This window comes from Symphalangus syndactylus, chromosome 12, assembly GCF_028878055.3.
Source record: "Symphalangus syndactylus isolate Jambi chromosome 12, NHGRI_mSymSyn1-v2.1_pri, whole genome shotgun sequence".
Taxonomy (NCBI): Eukaryota; Metazoa; Chordata; class Mammalia; order Primates; family Hylobatidae; genus Symphalangus; species Symphalangus syndactylus.
Genome location: NC_072441.2, coordinates 120982468 through 121004862, shown reverse-complemented (window position 1 = coordinate 121004862; position 22395 = coordinate 120982468). Strand labels below are relative to the sequence as shown.

The 22395-nt window shown below is 37.7% G+C and overlaps 1 protein-coding gene across 8 annotated transcripts in view; it reads left to right on the top strand.

Moving 5' to 3' along the window:
• The window catches only part of COP1 (COP1 E3 ubiquitin ligase), a 258844-nt gene that overhangs the window by 17651 nt on the left and 218798 nt on the right, over positions 1-22395 (top strand). For all 8 annotated transcript variants that reach the window (XM_055255388.2, XM_063625143.1, XM_063625144.1 and 5 more), the window contains exons 2-3: positions 4899-4958; positions 13783-13880. In XM_055255388.2, the coding sequence (XP_055111363.1) occupies positions 4899-4958; positions 13783-13880 (158 nt within the window). The remainder of the gene's footprint in view (positions 1-4898; positions 4959-13782; positions 13881-22395) is intronic.

Genomic DNA, 22395 nt, shown 5'->3' with positions numbered 1-22395 from the left:
GTCTGTCTTCAAATTCCTTCTGCTTGCAGGATTTACGTTAATGTATCTTGTAGTACAGGTCTGTGGGCAGTGAATTCTCTTAAATTTGTGTTTGTTTGAAAATGAGTTTATTTGCTTTCATTTTGAAAGATATTTTTGTTGAGTATAAAATTCTGAGTTGAAAGTTTTTTCTCTTAGTATTTTAAAGAAGTATTTTTGTTTCTCACTAACAAATGAAAAACAAAGAATTCCCAGCAGAAAAAGAAACAATACTGTCCCTAGAAACAATGAAAGCAAGCCAGAAAAATAGGACCAAAACAAATGACAATTATAATCTAATATTTCAAAATGGACTGAAAGAAATAAATGCAGTAACAATAATAAAAGAACTGAAAGAAAAAATTCTCAATTAGACAGTGCCTGCTCCATTGTCTTTTGGCTAGTATAGTTTCTGATGAGAAGTCTGTTTCCATTTTTATCTTTATTCCTCTGTATGTAATGTGTCTTTCTAGGGCTGCCTTCAAGGTTTTCTTTTTATTTTTGGTTTTAGCAGTTTAAGTGCATTGTACGTGTTAGGGATATTTTCTTGTTTTTGCAATCCCTATTTAGGGGTTTCCAAGTTTCTTAGATCTGTGGTTTGATGTCTTTTGTTATTTTGAAAATGATTTCAGTTACTGTCTCTTCATATTTTTTCCTAACTCTTTCTCTGTCGTCTGTGACTTCAATTACATGTATGTTAGAACATTTCACATATGTCACAGCCCTGGGATGCTTTGTTCTCTCTCTGTCTGTCTGTGTGTGTGTGTGTGTATCTGTGTGTCTATCACTTAGGCTGGAATGCAATGGCCTGAGGAGAGGAAGAGAGGGGGGAATAGCAGGTTGGTGGAGGAGTAAGAACACAATGAGGTTTGCCATCTAATATGGGTGCAATTTGTGGCTCCCCAAAACAGTTACAGTAGTAACATCAAAGATCACTAATCACAGATAATTATACAGGTATAATAATAATGCAAAAGTTTGAAATATTGTGAAAATTACCAAAATGTGACACACAGATACGAAGTGAGCACATGGTGTTGAAAAAGTGAGCTGCCAACAGACTCGCTCAGCGCAGGGTTGCCCATTCTCCTTGAATGCTTTTGATTGACAGTGTTACAGGGGTCCTAAATGGATTGTTTTTCTAAATGGATGGTTCTAAATGGATAAGTTTTTCCCTTAACCTACTGTTGGTATATTCTTGTTCTTCAAAATTGGAAAGAATTAATGGTATTTCATTAGGATCTCCTCTTCATTTCTGTAGTTTCCGAGATTTTTCATCCCTTTCTTGGGAAGGGGAGTAATTGGCCAGCCCTTTTTTCTTTATGTGTTTCTGACACGAATTCTTTGAAGTTTTTGGCTTGCGTGGATAGTACCCTTCCTAAGTATTGTAGTCTGTGCAGGCTGCTATAACAAAATGCCATAAAATAGGTAGCTTAAAAACAACAAAACTTTATTTCTCATGTTTGTGGAGGCTGGGAAATTCAGCCTCCACACATACGGGGAGGTTTTTATGTCTGGTGAGGGCTAGATTCCTGATACACAAACAGTGCCTGCTCTCTGGATCTGCCTGATCTCATGGAGGAAGAGGGGATAAAATTCCTTTAGACCTCTTTTGTAAGGGCACTAATCCCATTCATGAGAGTTCTGCCCTCATGACCTAAAAATCTCCCAAAGGCCCATGTTTTAACACCACCTTGGGGGTTAAGATTTCAACATATGAAATTTGGGAGAACACAAATATCAGACCATAGCACCAGTCATATTACTAATGTATATTTTCCCGTATTTTCTCTTTTTGGTGTATTCTGCCACTCAGTGAATATTGTGTGCCAGGCATTGTATTGAGCACCTCATAGATATCTTGTTAATCTGTGTAATGATTCTATGATATAAATGTCATCCCTGTTATACAAATAAGGAATTACAATTAGATTAAACTACTTGCTCAAAGTCACAAAGCTGTAGATGGCATAGCTAGGATTAATTTCACTTTTCTTGAAAGCTGTAGCGTAGAACTGCGACTAAAAGCCAGTATTTCATCCAGGAATAGTGGCTCATGCCTATAATCCCAACACTTTGGGAGGCCAGAGTGGGAGAATCGCTCCAGCCCAGGAGTTTGAGAACAGCCTGAGCAACATAAGGAGATCCTGTCTCATATATATATATGAGCTATATGTGGTGGTATGTACCATATATATATGTGTGTGTGTGTGTGTGTGTGTATATATATATATATATGAGCTACATGTGGTGGTATGCACCTGTAGTCCCAGCTACTTGAGAGGTTGAGGCAGGAGAGATGTCCTGAGCCTAAGAGGTCGAAGTTGCAGTGAGTCATGATCATGCCAAGTCCTGAGCCCAAGAGGTCAAAGTTGTAGTGAGTCATGATCATGCCAGTGCACTCCAGCCTGGGTGACAGAGTGAGACACTGTCTCAAAAAAAGAATGGAGACCTTCTTTAATTCACTTGTTATTCAGAATACATTTCTTAAAAGCTATTGGCTTTAACTGATTTGATAGTAATTTTTAGGTACTGTAACTTTTAGTATTAGTGGAACGCATTATGTGACATGACATGTACTGTACTCCTGCTTTTTCTGTTTTCTTTTTAAATAAACTAACGGATGATGGAGCTCTGTGCGAAGTAAACCTGTAGTCATTTCTTCCAGTTTTCAGGCCAGAAACCTTCACTGATTTTTGTCTCGTACCCAACATCTATCAGCAAACCATAGTTCTACCTTCAAAATATATTAGAATCTCACCACTTCTCATCAACCCAACTGCTACCACCCTAGTCCGTTTCAACACCATTTCTCACTTGGATTATGATAGCTTCCGTAACCATTTCTACACTTGGCTTCCCTTTAGTCTTCTTTTCAGCATAGCAGGTAGAATGATCTGGTTCATTACTGTGTCAAATCACATCACTCCTCTTTTCCAAATCCACCAGTGAATTACTGTTTTACTCAACTTAAAAGCCAAAGTCTTTAACACATTCCTTAGTTCTTTGAGGTGCCCTTTTTTTTCTCTTTTCTTTTTGAGATAGGGTCTTGCTCTGTCACCTGGGCTGGAGTGCAGTGGCACAGTCTCTGTTCACTGCAGCTTCGCCTGCTGTGCTCAAGTGATCCTTCCTCCTCAGCTTCTTGAGGAGCTGGGACTAGCTAGAGTAGCTGGGGCTACAGGTGTGTGCCCCTATGCTTGCTAGTTTTTTTTTTTTTTTAATTGTTTTTTGTAGAGATGAGGTCTCAGTATATTGCTCAAGCTGTGAGAGTGCCTTTTAAAAATTTGCATAGAGGTGTTCTGTGTCTTAGCAGTGACATACTTGAAGGATCCTCAAACATTAAATACCCCTTTCTCAAAATGCTAACGATTAGGTATGTATTGGTTTCTATTAAATAGCTCCTTACGTATTCAGTGAATTGATTGGTTGGTTCTTTTGCCCTTCCTCCTGCTCTGACCCCCAAATCTCAGTTTTCTTTACTGTGGGTCCCTTTGTAGCCAGTGTGTCCTCTTATTATTATGTATTTATCATTATTGTATATATTGTATATATTTTCACATTGTGTTGTAATATCATCTATAACATATTTGAGTCTGCCATTAGACTTTACATTCCTGTATTCTAAGGGATAGTGTTTATGCTCAAGAAATTTTTCTTGAAGGAGTGAGTGTATTTTCAGTTACAGTTTTAAGTGTCATTGTATCATCTGTAAGGATTTGGATTTCTATGCCAATAAGAGAAAACTTGATAAACATTGACTTAAGCAAGTCAAGAATTACCTTCTCATGTAATGTGAAGTCCAGCGAAGGCAATCCAAAGCTGATGCAGCTGCTCAAGGATTTCATCCAGGAACCAGTATCCTCCTCTCTTCCTACCTGAAGGTTTTTGTCTTCATGGTCAGAAGATGGCTGTTGTATCTCTGAACACTGCATCAGAATTTTAGTAAGGAAGAAAAGGGAAGGATAAAAGGAAATATCTTTTTACAAGGTTTTGCATTTTTCTTCTCATAGATGGTGGCCCCTTAGAAACTGATGCCTATATTTCACTGGCCAGAATGATATCATATAGCCAATCCTAAGTACCAAAAAGGCTGGGATTTTGAGTATTCTGTTTTTTATTCTTTATAGGGAAAGAGGGGAGAAGAGGATTATAATTGGTATTTCAAGTATCAGAAAGTAGTATAGGACAAGTGGTTAAGAACATAGACCTGAATTTGAATTTTGACTTTGTTACTTCTTAGCTGTGTGACTTTAACATCTCTCTGCTTCTGTTCCCTCATCTATAAACTGGGCCTAGTAGTTGGTACCTATTTCACTTTGTTGTTGAAACTATTAAATGAGTTAATATATATTGTGGGTTTAATGTGTATAGTTTGTTTTATTTAAACAGCTAATAAGTTGTTATGATTATTGTCATCATTACCTACAAGCATTGTCGAAACTGGAATTATAAATTTATCACTCAAGGAATTAGCTTTATTTGGGATAGGAAGAAAAGAGTATTTAGCAGGTCTGGGTACATGCTTTTGAGTACAGGTGATGGTAGAAAACGATGGTAGAGCTTTCTTAAGGGCTCTGGTGACTGCATTGTACTATTGAAAATATGTACCGACTTAAGATATTGGAACCATTTTTATTTACTCATTGAGTTCATTTTGAAGCTCAGTGGCCCTTAGGGTCATCCTGAACAAATCATCATTTTACCAACAATCCCCTAAAGTTTAGTTCAATAGAAATATCATCTCTTATTGATAGAATGTTTGAAGACTTAGCTCTGAACTATATATTGAAATATGATTTCATTGGTATTGTTACTAGTCTTTTCCAATTTGTAATCACTCTACTTTAAAAAAAAATCAATTATTTTTCTTTTCTTTTTAGCCCCATCTGCTTTGATATGATTGAAGAAGCATACATGACAAAATGTGGCCACAGCTTTTGGTAAGACAATTCTATCGAGTAAAATAATCTTTTAACATTTTAAAACTTATCTGTAAATGTAGCCAATGAGAAGTTACGTGTTTTAAACCAACTTTGACTATCTTACAGTCATTTTTTTTTCTTGACATGTCTTTGTAGATCTGGCAGTTTAAGGCAGTTAACATAACAGCTGGCGCATAATTTCTGTCAAATGTTTAGATTTAGCATAGGCCTTACTGATGGATTTGAAAACTTCTGCATTTATTAATTGTTAATAGGAACTTTTCACTGCTGTTCTTAGTGATACTGGACAATCAGGACCAACCATGAAGCACTAATTACTCACTTGTGGGGATAGGTTGGAGAACGCAGTAAAGCAGGCTAAGAAGATCATGGAAAAAGAATACAGGATTAAAAAGTTCTGTGTTCTTTTTTTTAACACTTTGCTCAATATTAACTTTACATTATATCATGCCAGGTTAACTCATACGTTAAAAAAATTTTTTACTTTTAAAATTTACATAATACCGAATTTATATTTTTTATATATTTTTTTCTGGTTCCTTAGTCTTGGAGGAATTTATAATTTTAACCACAGTTATGTGAACAGTGCAGTAGTGTTAAGTATGTTCATATTATTGTACAATTGATCTCTAGAACTTTTTGTGCAAAACTGAAACTCGTCACTCATTAAACAACAATTCCCAATTTCCCCTTCCCCATATCCCCTGGCAGCCACCATTCTACTTTCTGTTTCTATGAATTTAACTATTCTAGATACCTCGAATAAGTAGAAGTATTTGTCTTTTTATGACTCGCTTATTTCATTTAGCATAATGTCTTCAGTGTTTATCAGTGTTGTAGCATGTGTCAGAATTTCTTTGTAAGGCTGAATAATACTCCATTGTATATATATAGATATATATACACACTACATTTTGTTTATTCATCTATCAGTAGACACTAGGGTTGCTTCTTCTGCCTTTTGGCTACTATGAATAATGCTGCTGTGGACATGGGTGTACAAACATTTCTTTGGGACTCTGCATTCCAGTCTTTTGGGTGTATACTCAGAAGTGGAATTGCTGGATCATGTGGTAATTTTTTTAATTTTTTGAGAAACTGCCATACTGTTTTCTATAGGGGCTGCACTATTTTATGTTCTCACCAACAGTGCATAAGAGTTCCAGTTTCTCTACATCCTTGCCAACTCTTATTTTGTTGGTTTTTGATAGTAGCCATCCTAATGCATGTGTAATCTGTGTATTTTTAATTATTTTTGCTTATTTTTAAACCTGTTGGCTTATTATTTTAGCCTTAGTATTCCTTGTGTTCTAATACTCCTTATATTCTAATTCATATTGAAATCAGGCCCGTAATTTTATGCTGAAGTTGGATATGATATCTGGCAGATTGATGTCCCTTCATCATGAAGAGTATTGGGTATTAACACTAGTCTGTAAGATCTTTCGTTTCATCTGGAGCATGATGCTTTAGTGATAGGTGTATTCCCTCTGCTAGTCACTTAAAAAGCTTTAAATAATAATCACTTTCTTAGTTTGTATTATCTATATTCTTTCTTATAAAATAAAGTATTAAAATGATAACAGCAATGTATATTATTGCTTTAAAAAACAACTCATTGTACAGGAAGATGTAATATAAAATACAAATGTCCACCTTTATCTAGTTTTTCTTGCCTACCTCCTCAGGTTATCACGGGTAAAAGGAATGATTAGGTATTCCTTCAGAATCCTTTTACTATTTTTTTAAGTCATTTGCTTTCTTGAATACTTTTTATTTTCTGGTATATCATTGACATTATTATGATTCACGAATCACTTTCTGCTCTGTATTGCCAGTGAAATTCTGGACATGTGGGTCTTGCTTTGGGGCTGATACAGGTATGGTCTTGGCCTTTTCAGGCCATCGTTCGGCAGTAATGTTCTCTTTGGTCCGTAAATTGATCTAGCATCTTAGCATTTCCATAGGAAACCATATGTTTTTTTCAGAGATTTTGGATTATGATTATTCTGGAAAATTAGGTGATCTAGAGTAGGCTTTCTCAACCTTGTCACTCTTGACATATTAGACCAGATAATTCTTTGTCGTAGGTGACTGCACTGTGCTTTATAGATTGTTTAGCAGTATACTTGACCCCTACCCAATACCACCCCTGCCCATCTCTGCAGTTGTGACAACCAAAAATGTCTCTAGACATTGCAGATACCCCTTGGGGGACAAAATTTTCCTTGAGTCCTTCCTTGAGAAGTACTCATCTAGCGCTAAAAGAACAAGTTCTTGATATTGTTAGACCAGGATTCTACTTCTGGTTCTGAAACTTACCTAACCTTTGTCAAGTTACTCACTCTGTGCTGCTGCTGTCCTCTTCCTCATTCTCTTTTTACTCCTTCAATTCCTCCTCTTTTTATAGATTTAAAAGTGTTGAAATATGAAATAGATTGTGAAGTGAGGTTTTTAATTTTCCTGAGTGTCCTGTAACTTACATATCCATTGTGGCATTTTTTAAAAAAGGCCCTGGATCAGTTCAGTGACCTTTTTTCACTATGTTGTGAAGTGGAATAAATTACCGATTGACCTTATAAATGGACAGGCTGGGGCTTTTCAATAAATTTATAATCTTCATGTTGTCTTTAGGTCATTGTTGGAAAGCCCCATTGCTTTCTTAAATAGCTTTTCCTCCTGCTCTCGAAACAATTTAGGCTTAAATCCTGATTATAATACAATTTCATTTTTATGTTATACCCTGATGAGAACGTGTTTTTTTTTTTTTTTTTTTTTGAGATAGAGTCTCGCTCTGTCACCAGGCTAGAGTGCAGTGGCTCAATCTCCGCTCACTGCAACGTCCACCTCCTGGATATTCCGCGATTCTCCTGCGTCAGTCTCCTGAGTAGCTGGGATTACAGGCGTGTGCCACCACACCTGGCTAATGTTTTGTACTTTAAGTAGAAACGGGGTTCACCATGTTAGCCAGGATGGTCTCGATCTCCTGACCTTGTGATCTGCCCGCCTCGGCCTCCCAAAGTGTTGGGATTACAGGCGTGAGCCACCACGCCCGGCCGAGAATGTGTTTTAAGATACCCACTGGAGAGCAGGTTTTAGTAGGATAGAGGCCATAATGTTGGCAGGAACTAATAAAACTGGAGGCTGTCAATTCCAACATCAGGCTTGCTATACTGATTTTTTTTTTTTGCAGTTTTGTTTAAAGCAAAAGTTTATAATTATTTACTCTTTCCTAACATGTGAGGGCTATGAAACTTCAGTCATTAACTGTAGCCTCTTGTGTCAACTTTCTAGTAACGTAAATTCTGGCTAGTAAGCTGGATTCAAGCAGTATACCACTTCAGAGCTCATCCACATTATTACCACTAAATCAGATTGGACCACATCAGCTGTTTTTCCCTCCTCCCAAGAGAAAATGTCTTTCCTAGTAACAATTTGGAGACAATATAGCAGGAACTTCTTTCACTTTATTTATTCCCACTTGAGAACCTACTGTTACCTGTATATGTAGCCTAACTGAAATACAATGATATAATGAGAAATCTGACTTTTACATAATGTAGAGATAAAATTGGCTCTTTGTCTTTGCCCATTTGCTGCCTCCAGCTTGTGCCCTGTACCGTATGTCTACCAAGCCCTGATTTACTATTTTGCTTCGTTACAAGTTAGTTACAGTTCATGGGGTCCTTCAGCATCGTCATCTCCCAGCATGTGGGTGATAAAGCCTGAGTGTCAGATTGCCTTTTGAGACTCTTGGCTAATCCATCATCTTGCACCATACTTTTGGTCTTTCTTTACAGTTGGTTATTAGATGTAATGACTGGTCCTAATTTGTCCTGACCGTGTTATAGTTTATTCTTTTTTCTAGAATTTTCTGATTACTTAGTTTTTTATATCTACTCATCCTTGTTTACATAGATAGAAAAAGATATTTATATTTGTTAGCAAGTATATACATAGTAGAAGAAACATAACCATATACATCTATAAAGAAATACACATTTTTTATTAGCAGATACATACTTAATAGAGGAAATAGGTACCCATTTATATCAGCAGAATTAAAATAATTATTTTTAAGAGTTGCAGTGTGAGTAGCTTGAAAATTTCTCAGGTGGACCCGAGATATGTATCCCTTTTACCTCTGTTATGCCCACCTGTTGTTGAGCACTAATCTGGATACTTATCCTTCTCTTAGCATCCAAAGCTTTGTATGCAGGCTGGTAATGGTCAAGTAGATTAGATGAATGAGAATGAATTAGAGTTACTGGGGTAAGAAATACTGAAAATTTCTAATTTATTTTATATGATCCAGAAGGCAGCAGACAGACATATGTTGCTTTCCTGGCTATATCTACTCATTCATGCATTCAACATTTACTGAGTTTGAGTTCTTTTAACAGGAAATTGTGCTAAACATTAAGGGTACAGAGGGTAAAACAAATCCTTGCATTTAATGACCAAATAGAAGAAGGGCTGATAGGCACATACAGAAATAAGTACAAGGTAAGATAGTAACTATTTCTCAAACTAAGTCAGGTCTCCTTTGGGGTGGTAGTGAAGTAGTAGATGCTCTAAGATACACTCGATGCATCTTGTTGTCACTTAAGTTGTATACAGTGGTATGTAATTTGATGTACTTTGATTTTGCAATGTAAATGGATTTTATCAAGTGCAATGCAGAAAAATCACTAGTGTTTGAACTAGTGTTAGTGAGGACAGTTACTTCCAGCTATGTCCCATTTCTTTTTTTTTTGTCTGAGAGATAGTGTAGTAAGCCTATTGATGTGGAATATGATTAGGATGCTAAAGAAAAGAGGAGTTTCTACTAGATTTTGGAATAATTTCTTGTATATTGACAAAAATTTTTTTTTCTGTTTTTTGAGACTGGGTGTCACTCTGTCACCAGGCTGGAATGCAGTGGTGCAAACACGGCTCACTGCAGCCTCCATCTCCTGGGCTCAAGCAGTCCTCCTGCTTCAGCCTCCTGAGTAGCTAGGATCACAGGGACACACTGCCACCATACATGGCTAATTTTTAAAATTTTTGTAGAGTTGGGGTTTCACCACATTGCCTGAGCTGGTTGAAACTCCTGGGCTCAGGCAATCCTCCTGCCTCAGCCTCCCAAATTGCTGAGATTACAGGCACGAGCCACTGCACCCAGCCTAACAAACTCCTCTCTGACTTAACAGCTTAGCTTGTTCTTGTCATATGCACATTTTCTATCATTTATTTTTAAAGAAAACTTATTTACTAAAACCCATAATGTTCTCGTTCTACTTATCTGTCAACCCATCTCTTACCTTTATTATGTAATTTTTTTTTTTTTTTTTTTTTTTTTTTTTGAAACGGAGTCTCACTTTGTCGCCCAGGCTGGAGTGCAACGGCATGGTCTTGGCTCACTGCAACCTATGCTCCCTGGGGTCAAGCAATTCTCCTGCCTTGGCCTACTGAGTAGCTGGGACTATAGGCGTGCACCAACATGTCTGCTAACTCTTGTATTTTTAGTAGAGATGGGGATTTCACCATGTTGCCCAGGCTGGTCTCAAACTCCTTACGTCAGGTGATCTGCCCACCTTGGCCTCCCAAAGTGCTGGGATTACAGGCATGAGCCACTGCTCCCGGCCTTGTCTTTTAAAACAAAAAACAAAAAAAACCTTTTTTTTTCTTTTTTTTGGAGACAGAGTCTCGCCCTGTCACCCAGGCTGGAGTACAGGGGCACAATCTCAGTTCATTGCAACCTCTGCCTACTAGGTTCAAGTGATTCCCCTGCCTTAGCCTCCTGAGTAGCTGGGATTACAGGTACCTGCCACCATGCCCAGCTATTTTTTGTGTTTTTAATAGAGAGGAGTTTCACCATGTTAGCCAGGCTGGTCTCGAACTCCTGACCTGAAGTGATCTGCCCACCTTGGCCTCCCAAAGTGCTGGAATTACTGGCATGAGCAGATATACCCAGCCTGGCATGTCTCTTACCTTTTTTTTGGGGTGGGGTGGGGTGGGGACAGAGTTTTGCTCTTGTCACCCAGGCTGGAGTACAGTGATATGATCTTGGTTCACTGCAAGCTCCGCCTCCCGGGTTCAAGCGAGTCTCCTGCCTCAGCCTTCTGAGTAGCTGGAATTACAGGTGCCTGCCACCATGCCCAGCTAATTTTTTGTATGTTTAGTAGAGATGGGGTTTTGCCATGTTGGGCAGGCTGGTCTTGAACTCCTGACCTCAGGTGATCTGCCCGCCTTGGCCTCCTATAGTGCTGGAATCACAGGTGTGAGCCACTGCTCCCGGCCGTCTCTTATCTTTAATAACTTTTCAGAGTCTCTCCTTTATGACTTGCTTTGTTTGAACTTGCTGATTTTTTGTTGTTTTTTTGAGACAGATTCTCACTCTGTCCCTCAGGCTGGAGTGTAGTGATGCAATCTCTGCCCACTGCAACCTCAGCCTCCCGATTAGCTAGAACCATAGGCCATGCAGAACCACGCCCAGCTAATTTTTGCATTTATTATTATTATTATTTTTTTTTTTTTGTAGAGACAGAGTTTTGCCATGTTGCCCAGGCTGCTGATTTTAAAAAAGAGTTAAATTTTGTATGTATATTTCCTGGTAATGTTAACTCATTTCCTTTTTTCCTAAGCAGACTATAAATTTCTTAATGTTGTGATTCTTAGTCTATTGTATTTGCATGCCTACGTTATGCTTCTTCCTTGTAATAAAAATGAAAAAAAAGATTTAGTATGGTATTTCCTTCAGTGAAATTTCCATGTAGGAAATTTTCAGTCATACATGAAGCATATTTTGTGATTATGGTAATCCTAGCCTTGTCATAGTTGCAAGAGGTGATGATACTGTTTTTGGAACATTGTGCAGGTCATTTGTTCGGTAGATATTTGCATATCCATTATGTGCCTGGCATTTACTTCAGTCTTTAGGCCCCTGTGATTTGCCAAAGACCACTGTTACTTTGATTCTTCACACCTTCCTCCTTTTTACTTATCTTGAAAGTAACAAATGTGAGATGTGAAAGTAGTTGATAACCAGAAGGGCGAAACCTGGAGAATGTAGGTTTTTATTTTTTTGTTTGTTTTATTTTGTATTTTGTTAAGGTGGAGGGGGAGGGTAAGTGGATATAAAAATCAATTTCAGTTTACAAAGCTCAAGTAAATTTATAGTAATTTGGATACATAATAAAAGAGGTACTTTCTCTGTAGGAATAATTTTTACAGATCACCTTTGTAATTTCTTAGAAATCATTTTTTTCTGAGTGTTACCAGTAATACTTATTTATTATAGAAACCTGAATTAAAGACATCTACAAAGAAAACATTTCCCATAATTATATGACCCAGAGACAAATACCGTTAACATTGCGAGGATTGTCTTTTATGGTTTATTTTAAATGTACACATATATAATTTTTTAAGAGAAATGGGATTATATTATATACACTGTGTTATAGATTGTCATTTTTATTCAGCAGTATGTATAATAACATTTTTTTCTCATATCAGTTTGACACTTCCATGATTTGGTTGAAAAATATTTAAGGAGTTTTTTTTTAATAGGGAGGCACACAAATGTAAAAGGTTTAACATTATAGAAATATATAATGTAAGAAAGGGAAAATTTTCTGTAATCACAGTTCTCTAGCAATAACTATGAGTAGTTTATTTTTATGGCATAGAAATTACAATAATTTGTATTGGATGGCTGTATAGCATTGCATTGGATTGATGTTTACAAATTTATTTAGTCAGTTTCTTAGTGTTTAGGTTGCTTCTGTTTTATTTTGCTATTTACAGATAACCTTGTATTAAACACCCTTCTAAATATATATTTCCTTAGGATAAATTCCTAGAAGTAAAATATTCAAAAGGGTATGTAAAACCTAAAGGTTTTTCCTGCAACTTGCCTTCTAGGAAAGTTGTGCTGGTTAACATTTTCTGTAACAGTACTTGAGATTGTTCATATCCACATATACTCCTTAACTATGACATTATTTTCTTTTGTCTTTTTTTCTCCTTTTTTCAGACAGGGTCTCATTCTATCACTCAGGCTGGAGTGCACTGGCATAATCATGGCTCACTGTAGCCCTGAACTCCTGGGCTCAGGTGATCCTCCTGCCTCAGCCTCCCAAGTAGCTGTACATGCCATCACGCCTGGCTACTTTTTTCATTTTCTGTAGTAATGGAGTCTTGCTGTGTTCCCCAGGCTGATCTCGAACTCTTGGCCTCAAGTGATCTTCCTGCCTCTGCCTCCTAAATTGTTGGGATTACAGGCGTGAGCCGTTGTGCCTTACTGGCAGTATTTTATTTTTCTATCCTGACTTGGTAAAATCTAGTATATAATTTTAAATCAGCTTTTCGTGACTCGTGAAGATGATGGTTTTCTCATGTTTATTGACTAATTTTTGTCTTTGGTTGAGGTTTCTGTTTCTCTTTTCTTTTTTATTTGAATGAACTCTGAGTATTAAGGGTATTAGCATGCCAATAATATGAGTAGTCTGTTTGCTTAACTGAGCTGTAGGCATTAGCTTTTCTGGTGTTGTTATGAACTATCTAAATTGCATAAACTTAAAATTTAGGGAGTGCAGCTTTTTAAATTTGTATAGTGTCCTTGATGTTTGAGTTTGGTTTGAAATAACATTTGTATACTGTTTACCCAGTAAGTGCCCTGTATATCCTGTTGATAATGTAAAAATATAAACAAAAGTAAATTTGTTAGATTAGTTATGTTGAAAATGAGGAATAGACTAATAGTCATTATTTTGTGACCAGTTTATTAATTTTTCATTGATTTAATTAAGCCTTTTTTTTCCCCCCCTACTAATAGCTACAAGTGTATTCATCAGAGTTTGGAGGACAATAATAGATGTCCCAAGTGTAACTATGTTGTGGACAATATTGACCATCTGTATCCTAATTTCTTGGGTGAGTCTTTGGAATGATTTTTATTTTAAAAATATTTCGATCCCCAAAATTGTGTGCTAGCACTAATTTATTCAGAAAACCTACCTTAGGGGTAAGCAAGTCTCTCTCTATACCACAGTGCTTTCCTCTTCTTGGATTGTGACATAGATTCTATACATTGTTAGTATTTTATTTTTAAGTTTTAAAAATTCATAAAACTTTCAGATTATTATGTAGATCAGGGATCCCTGGGCCATGGACTGATACCAGTCTGTGGCCTATTAGAAACTGGGCTACACAGCAGGAAGTGAGGGACTGGCAGGTGAGCGAGCACTACCGCCTGTGCTCTGTCTCCTGTGAGATCAGTGGGTGGCATTAGATTCTCAGAGGAGTATGAAACTGATTGTGAACTGCACATGCAAGGGATCTAGGTTGCGCGCTCCTTATGAGAATCTGATGCCTGATAATCTGAGGTGGGGCAGTTTCATCCTGAAACCATCCCTCCCACCTCCCTTCGGTCTGGAAAAATTGTTTTCTATGAAACCAGTCCCTGGTGCCAAAAAGGTTGGGGACTGCTGATGTAGATGACAGACTGGATGTGAGGCTTAACAAAAATGGCAGCAGTTCTGAACACCTGTACGTCTCCCTGTGAAGTGTTATACATCCCTACTTTTGGGGCAGAAGTGAGAAAGAGTCCATGGGTGTCAGGAACCCAAGTTTGTTGAATATTGAGGGCAAGGGGACAAAAAAACTTGGGTGTGATGCTTGCTGAGTTGGGAGTGAATGGGTGAAGAGAATCTGAACTAGGGAGGCAATTAAAAATTAAGAACTTAGGAAGGAATACATGGAGGAGAACTTTTGAGAGAGGAGTAGTAAGAACTAGAGAAGAGAGACATGAATAGGGAATCCTTAAGTATAGATGATAAATGATCGGAAATAATAACTAGTCAGAGCCAACTGTGAATATCAGAAAAATTCTGCATGTTAACTATCCTAAGATACTGTAGGAAACCTTTAGCCTGAGTGTTTTGGGAATGAATAATAAGCTAAAGATTAATTTTCAGGTATGAGTAGGCATGAAGTAGGGCACTCTTGGGTTTATATATCAAAAAGGTCAATTCTGCATTTTAAAGACTAATATGCCCAGAGTTGGGGTGTGGTGACAACTTTTGTATTAGATTCTGACCTGCTAGTACTTTGGTGGCAGTTTGATTTTTAGCTCAAATTGTTGTTTAAAATAAATTATGAATTTGAACATATTCAGCTATGGTTTTCCTTTTTATCTGTGCTCTAAAAGTGCCTTAGCTACAATGGCTTTTTCTCTGTTACTCTTCACTGTAATTTTTTTTTTTATGAAGGAAAATCACTGGAGGATTACATAGTAGAAAGGGGTGCTAAAGGAATTGAAGATTTTCTGCTAGAATGACAAATTCTTCTAAGTGGCTAAAGTTTTATGGCAAACTTGGAGAAGGAACTTAGGAAAAGAACAAAGAGAGAAATATTGAGTGGCGTGGTACCTTGCAGGATGAGACTTGATGGCCTAGTTTAGATAATAGGGAAACCATATCCTGTAGGGCAAAATCCTTTGTCCCTGAGCTTGTAAATTTGGATTGATGCTGCCCTGTGGAATCTAGGATCACTAAAGATCACTATGATTTTTCTGTAGTCATAACTTTGGAAAACTAGTTACTCTTTTGGAGTGGTTAAATATATAAAGGAATCTGATGTTCTGAAGATTTTGGTATTTACTAGATGTTTCAGGCAGCATTCCTTAGTTCACAAGTTTGAAATTCTGTTTTGTGAGTTTCTAAATAGTGAGAGAGAGTTATATACAAGTATAGAAGGAATATAAAAATATACTGCCACTTAAGCTGGAAAGTGATCCCCTACATTATATATATTCTCTCTTTTTTTTTTTTTTTTTTGAGACAGAGTGTCTCCCTTTGTTGCCCAGGCTAGAGTGCAGTGGCACGATCTCGGCTCACTGCAGCCTCCGCCTCCCAGGTTCAAGGATTCTTCCTCAGTCTCTCTGGTTGCTGGAATCGCAGGCGTGTACCACTACACCCGGCTAATTTTTGTGTTTTTAGTAGAGATGGGGTTTCACCATGTTGGATAGGCTGGTCTCGAACTCCTGGACTCAAGCGATCCTCCCGCCTCAGCCTCCCAAAGTGCTGGGACTACAGGTGTGAGTCATTGCGCCTGGCCTTACATATTCTCAAATATATGCATCTAATGAACAGTGAAGTCACATTTACTGACTTTTTTTTTTTTTTTTGAGACGGCGTCCCACTCTGTCACCCGCTGGAGTGCAGTAGTGCGATCAGGGCTCACTGCAGCCTTGATCTCCCTGGTTCCAGTGATCTTCCCACCTCAGCCTCCCAAGTAGCTGGGACTACAGACATGTGCCACCATACCTGGCTATTTTTGTTTGTTTGTTTTTGTAGAGACAAGGTCTCACTATGTTTTCCAGGCCGATCTCAAACTCCTGGGCTCCAGTGATCCTCCTGCCTTAGCTTCTCAAAGTGTTGGGATTACAGGTGTGAGCCGTTGTGCCTGGCCAATTACTGTTTTTTTTTTTTTTTTCGTTTTGTTTTTTTGAGACAAAGTCTCACACTGTCACCCGGGCTGGAGTGCAGTGGCATGATCTTGACTCACTGCAACCTCCACCTCCTGGGCTCACGTGGTTCTCCTCCCTCAGCCTCCCGAGTAGCTGGGATTATAGGTGCACACTACCACACCCTGCTAATTTTTTGTCATTTTAATAGAGACAGGGTTTCACTATGTTGGCCAGACTGGTCTCAAACTCCTGACCTCGTGATCACCCACCTCGGCCTCCCGAAGTACTGGGATTACAGGTGTGAGCCACCACCCTGGCCCAATTACTGATTTTTTAAGCTAGAAATTATCTTGACAGTGATCTCTAGTGCAGCTTTCAGTGTGATCATATTGTCAACTGTGGAAATAACATTTCATCCTGATACATCTACTTGTGTTTTTCTGCTGATTACCTCTTCTAGCCGTGTCCTTTGTTCAGTGATAGCCAAATCCTAAGGTCTTACACTAGGTATGTAGAGACTATCTCCTGTTGGCTCAGAGTAATGTCATTGAGATATGTTGATCCATGTGTTCCTGAAAGTGAAATATCACTTGTTTTTTTCTATACAAAAAAATGTCTTCTAAGTTATTTTCATTGCTTCAGCTTAAGATGGCATGAGTTGCATAATGCCTGCAGTTCTTAGTTGGGTTAAGAAGACCTAGAGCCTTTTAAAATGATTTCAGATTTCCTCTTAGCCTGGTAAAGTAATTGAGCATATGTTACGTGATTCTGAGATATTCTTGGCATCCTTGCATCTACTTAATTGATAAGACCTTACACTTCCAATGCCTAGTCATAGGTAGAGGACTGGTCCACATAATTTCTGTAGTAGTACTCTTTAAAACTTTTTGCTTGTATAACTCATATGAAAATTTTGAAAAGTGATGATCCTTGCATATTTTTAAGTTTGCATTAAAATTTTTTCGTCATAACTTTAAGTGATTGTAAAGAATATAATTTTGGCCAGGTGCAGTGGCTCAAACCTGTAATCCTAACACTTTGGAAGGCTGAGGCAGGAGGCTCACTCGAGGCCATGAGTTTGAGACCAGTCTGGGCAATATAGCGAGACCTTGTCTCTGTAAAAAATTAGCCAGGTGTGTTGGTACGCAACTGTTGTCCTAGCTTCTTGGGAGGCTGAGGTAAGAGGATCGTGTGAGCCTGAAGATTTTGAAGCTGCAGTGAGCTATGATTGTACCAATTCCACTCCAGCCTGGGCAACAAAGCAGAGACTCTGTCTCAAAAATAATTAAATAAAGTTTTAAAAAAGAGAGTAATTTCTAGAGTATTATAAATATGATTACTTCAGAACTGTTTTATCACTTTTTAAAATGTAACCGGTGGAATCTAAATGTCATAGTGATTTGTTACTTAAATATTGATTTAAAAATATATAAGTAAGCTCTTTATTCAATACCAGAAATTTCATTCATTACCTTTTTTTGTGAACTTCTACTTAAATTTCATATCACACACATTGTTTTATCCTTATAATCTATTTCCATGCTTGAAATTCTGACTGATCTGCCTGTAGTACTTTTCTGTAACAAAATTGTATATATAGGCATACTTTTATTGCACTTTGCTTTATTGCACTTTATAGAAGTTGCATTTTTTTTAACAAATTGAAAGTTTATGGCAACCCTGTGTTAAGTCTCTTGATGCCACTTTTCCACTACCATGTGCTCACTTCATATCTCTGTGTGCTCAGAAGAATGTCACTGAGATCTTTTAGCCAAGGTGTGAACGAAATTAAAAGTGCTACTCCAGTGAACACACGAATGATAAGAAGGCAAAATTGCTTATTGCTGATATGGAGAAATTTTAGTAGTCTGGATAGATGCCAGCCACAACATTACCTTAAGCCAAAGTCTTATCCAGAACAAGACCCTAACTCTCCTAAATTCTGTGAAGGCTCAGAGAGGTGAGGAAGCTGCAGAAGAAAAGTTTGAAGCTAACGGAGGTTGGTTCAAGAGATTTAAGGAAAACAGCCATCTCCATAACATAGAAGTACAAGGTGAAGCAGCAAGTGCTGATGTAGAAGCTGTAGCAAATTATCCAGAAGATCTAGGTAAAAATCATTGTTGAAGGTGGCTATAGTAAATGACAGATTTTCAGTGTAGATATAACAGCCTTCTTTTGGAAGAAGATGCCATCTAGAACTTTAATTGCTGGAGAGGGAAGTCAGTGCCTGCCTTCAAAGCTTCCAGGGACAGGCTGTCTTGATAGGGGTTGATGCAGCTGGTGACTTTAAGTGCCAGTGCTCATTTACCATTTTGAAAATCCTAGAGCCCTTAAGAATTATACTAAATCTACCGTGTCTGTGCTCTACAAATAGAACAACAAAGCCTGAAGACAGCATATCTCTTTTCAGCATGATTTACTGAATATCGTAAGACCATTGTTGAGACCTACTGCTTAGAAAAAAAGATTCCTTTCAAAATATTACTGCTCATTGACAATGCACCTGGTCACCCAAGAGCTCTGATAGAGATGTACAAAAGAAATTAAGGTTGTTTTCATACTGCTAACACAATATCCATTCTGCAGCCCATAGATCAAGGAGTAATTTTGACTTTCAGGTCTTATTATTGAAGAAACACATTTTGTAATAACTGCCATAGTGATAATGAGTCCTCTGAGATCTGGGCAAAGTAAATGGCAAACCTTTTGGAAAGGATTCACCATTCTAGATGCCATTAAGAACACTCACGTTTCATGGGAGGAGGTCAAAATATCAACATTAAAAGGAGTTTGGTGGAAGTTGATTCCAGCCGTCATGGATGACTTTGAAGGGTTCAAGACTTCAGTAGAGGGAGTAACTGCATATGTGGAGGAAGTAGCCAGAGAGCTAGAATTAGAAGTGGAGCCTGAAAATGTGACTGAATTTTGCTGTACTATCATGATAAAACTTAAAACAGATGAGGAATTGTTTCTTATGGATGAACAAAGAAAGTGGTTTCTTGAGATGAAATCTACTCCTAGTGAAGATGCTGTGAACATTGTTGAAATGACATCAAAGAATTTAGAATATTACGTAAACTTAGTTGATAAAGCAGCAAGAGGGCTTTAGAGGTTGACTAACTTTGAAGGAAATTCTACTGTGGGAAAGATGCTATCATATAACATTGCAGGCTATGGAGAAATTTTTTTGTGAAAGGAAGAATCAATTGATGCAGCAATGTTCGTCATTGTGTTCTTTTAAGAAATTGCCACAGCCAGCCTAGTCTTCAATGACTACCACCCTGATCAGTCAGCAGCCGTCAACATGGAGGCAAGACTCTCTACCAGCAAAAAAATTACGACTTGCCAAAGGCTCAGATGGTCATTAGCATTTTTAGCAATAAAGTATTTTTTAATAAACGTATATGTTAATACTTTTTTTAAAGACATAATACTTAAACTACAGTATAGTGTAAACAGAACTTTTATGTATATTGGGAAACCAAAATTCATGTGACTTGCTTTATTGTGGGGCCTAGAACCGAACCTGCAATTTCTCCAAGGTACTCTTTGTATATAGAAATTACACACTTAAAAGTTTCTTTTGAACTTAATTTCCTCTTAAGCGTTAAGAAGTCTTAAATATGTTTCCTATGTTGTTATTTAATTAGTAGTAGTATACAATTGATCAAACAAATAAATATTACACATAATTTTATAAAGTCTTAGACATAAAATTCTATAGTGAACGTACCGTTTACCAAGGTACGTGGTATCCTTCTCCCCAAGCAGTTTAAGTGGCATTGATGAATATTACTAGGACAAGGATTCCATTTCCTTAGTGTAATTTTTATTTTTAAATGTGTGAGTCTTGAGAAACCTTGTTTATATTAATTAAGTTGATGGGACTTGAAGGTGTTTTTACAGCACCGTGACTCATTTCTTTGCCTTCCTTTTGAATTTTGTGCTAAAGAAGCACTTACTGATTTATTGTCACAAAACAAATTTTAAATGCCCTATTAACAAGTCAGGCATTTTCTTCAATTTTGATGAAAAGAAAGAGTTGGAAACCAAATAACTCAAGATGGATTTGGTTTCTTAGTCATTAGAGTCATGTACATTTTCATTGAGATAGATAATATGATTTTCTTTCTTTCCTGCTGTAAGCACTACACTATAGCCCCTCTTCCTCCTGACTTCCCTTCCCTGCATCTTTCTCTACCTTCCACAGCATTTTCTCTCATTCTCTTCTGTTTCTCCCTTACTTCCCTCCAGTGTGCATACTCTGTCTGCTCCTCTCTGCCTCCCTTGGTCTTGAATGCTCTCTTTCCCTCTCCTGATCCTGAAAGGCTGATTCAGGTAAGGGCTGGAAGTCTGACCCTCCATTACCACCCCTCCCCATTACCACTCCCTATATACTCTGCAGGTGTACTCCACTCCTGCCAAAGATTGCTTTCTAAGCTCCCTTGCTTGCCTGCTTGCTTGCTTGCTCTTTTCCCCTCCCTCCATCCCTTCCTCCCTCCCTCCCTTCCTTCCTTCCTTCCTTCCTTCCTTCCTTCCTTCCTTCCTTCCTTCCTTCCTTCCTTCTTTCCTTTCCCCTGTACTCCCCCCACCCACCCAGCTGTCTTTTTCTCTACCTTTCTCTCTATATATAAAATTTGTAGGGCGGGGGTGGTGGCTCACGCCTGTAATCCCAGCACTTTGGGATTCTGATGCAGGCGGATCACGAGGTCAGGAGTTCTAGACCAGCCTGGCCAACATGGTGAAACCCTATCTCTACTAAAGATACAAAAAATTAGCCAAGTGTGGTGGTGCGCACCAGTAATCCCAGCTACTCGGGAGGCTGAGGCAGGAGAATTGCATGAACCCAGGAGGCAGAGGTTGCAGTGAGCCGAGATTGCACCATTGCACTCTAGCCTGGGGGACAGGGCGAGACTCTGTTTCAAAAAAAAAAAAAATCGTAAATTGAATTTTCTTACCTCTCTAATGAATAATCCTCTTAACCACTAATAAAAAATACAGTATGCTTGCAACGTATAAAATCCCTGCTTAAAAAAAAAATGGCTGATGCATATAAAAGTCCTTACTACTGTCAGTCACTGTTTTCAATCCTCTGTGTACATGAACTCAATCCTTATGGCCGGCTTGTGAGATGGGTACTGCTTTTATCATCCTCATTCCTTAGGTGAGGAAACTAAGGCATAGACAGGTTGAATAACTTGTGTCAAGTTATACAGCCAAAGTGGTGAAATTAGAATTTGGTCTTAGGCAATTTGGCTCAAGCATCTGTGCTTTTACTGTACTGTCCTGCCTCTAAAAAGACCGTTGCTTGAGTGGAGTCTTTAGCATTAAAATGCATTTTTCTTAGTACTAAGAAATGTTTGTTCTTAGTACTGTGGATGTTGTAAGGCTCTGTAGAATTATAATTAACAAATGTATAACATCCTTAGGTTTAGGTATCAATTCTAAGAATTGATGATGGTTTCAAATTAAGGCTTATCTTAATTGGAAATGTGAAAGTGTTAGCCAAATGTGGCATATCACACTTAAAATCCAGGAGCATATCATCAAGATTTCATTCATTCATTCATTCATTCAGGAAATACCGGGTGCCTACTATGCGTCAGGGACCACGATGGTGGACAAGACAGACACTGATCATTAAATGCTTTAATCTGTAGTATAAATAAGATGCTAGCTGATGTCTTTTGCTAATAGGTAAGCATTGCTTTTAAAATAAGTTTTCAAAGTTACGGAATGGAATTCACCGTTTTGGTATTCTTGTTTGTAAGCTGTGACATAGTTTTGAATGGGTTTTCCTACTAAATGTGTGACTCTAATGACTTTCATATATATATATATATATATATAGACATTTGAATGTTGAGTCCAGTGTATATACCTTGCATTTTAAGAGATTTTTTTTTCTGTTAAATTTTTGAAGTACAAAAATAATAAAATACTCCTTGATGAAGAAACACTTAAGCCGAGTGTACTAAA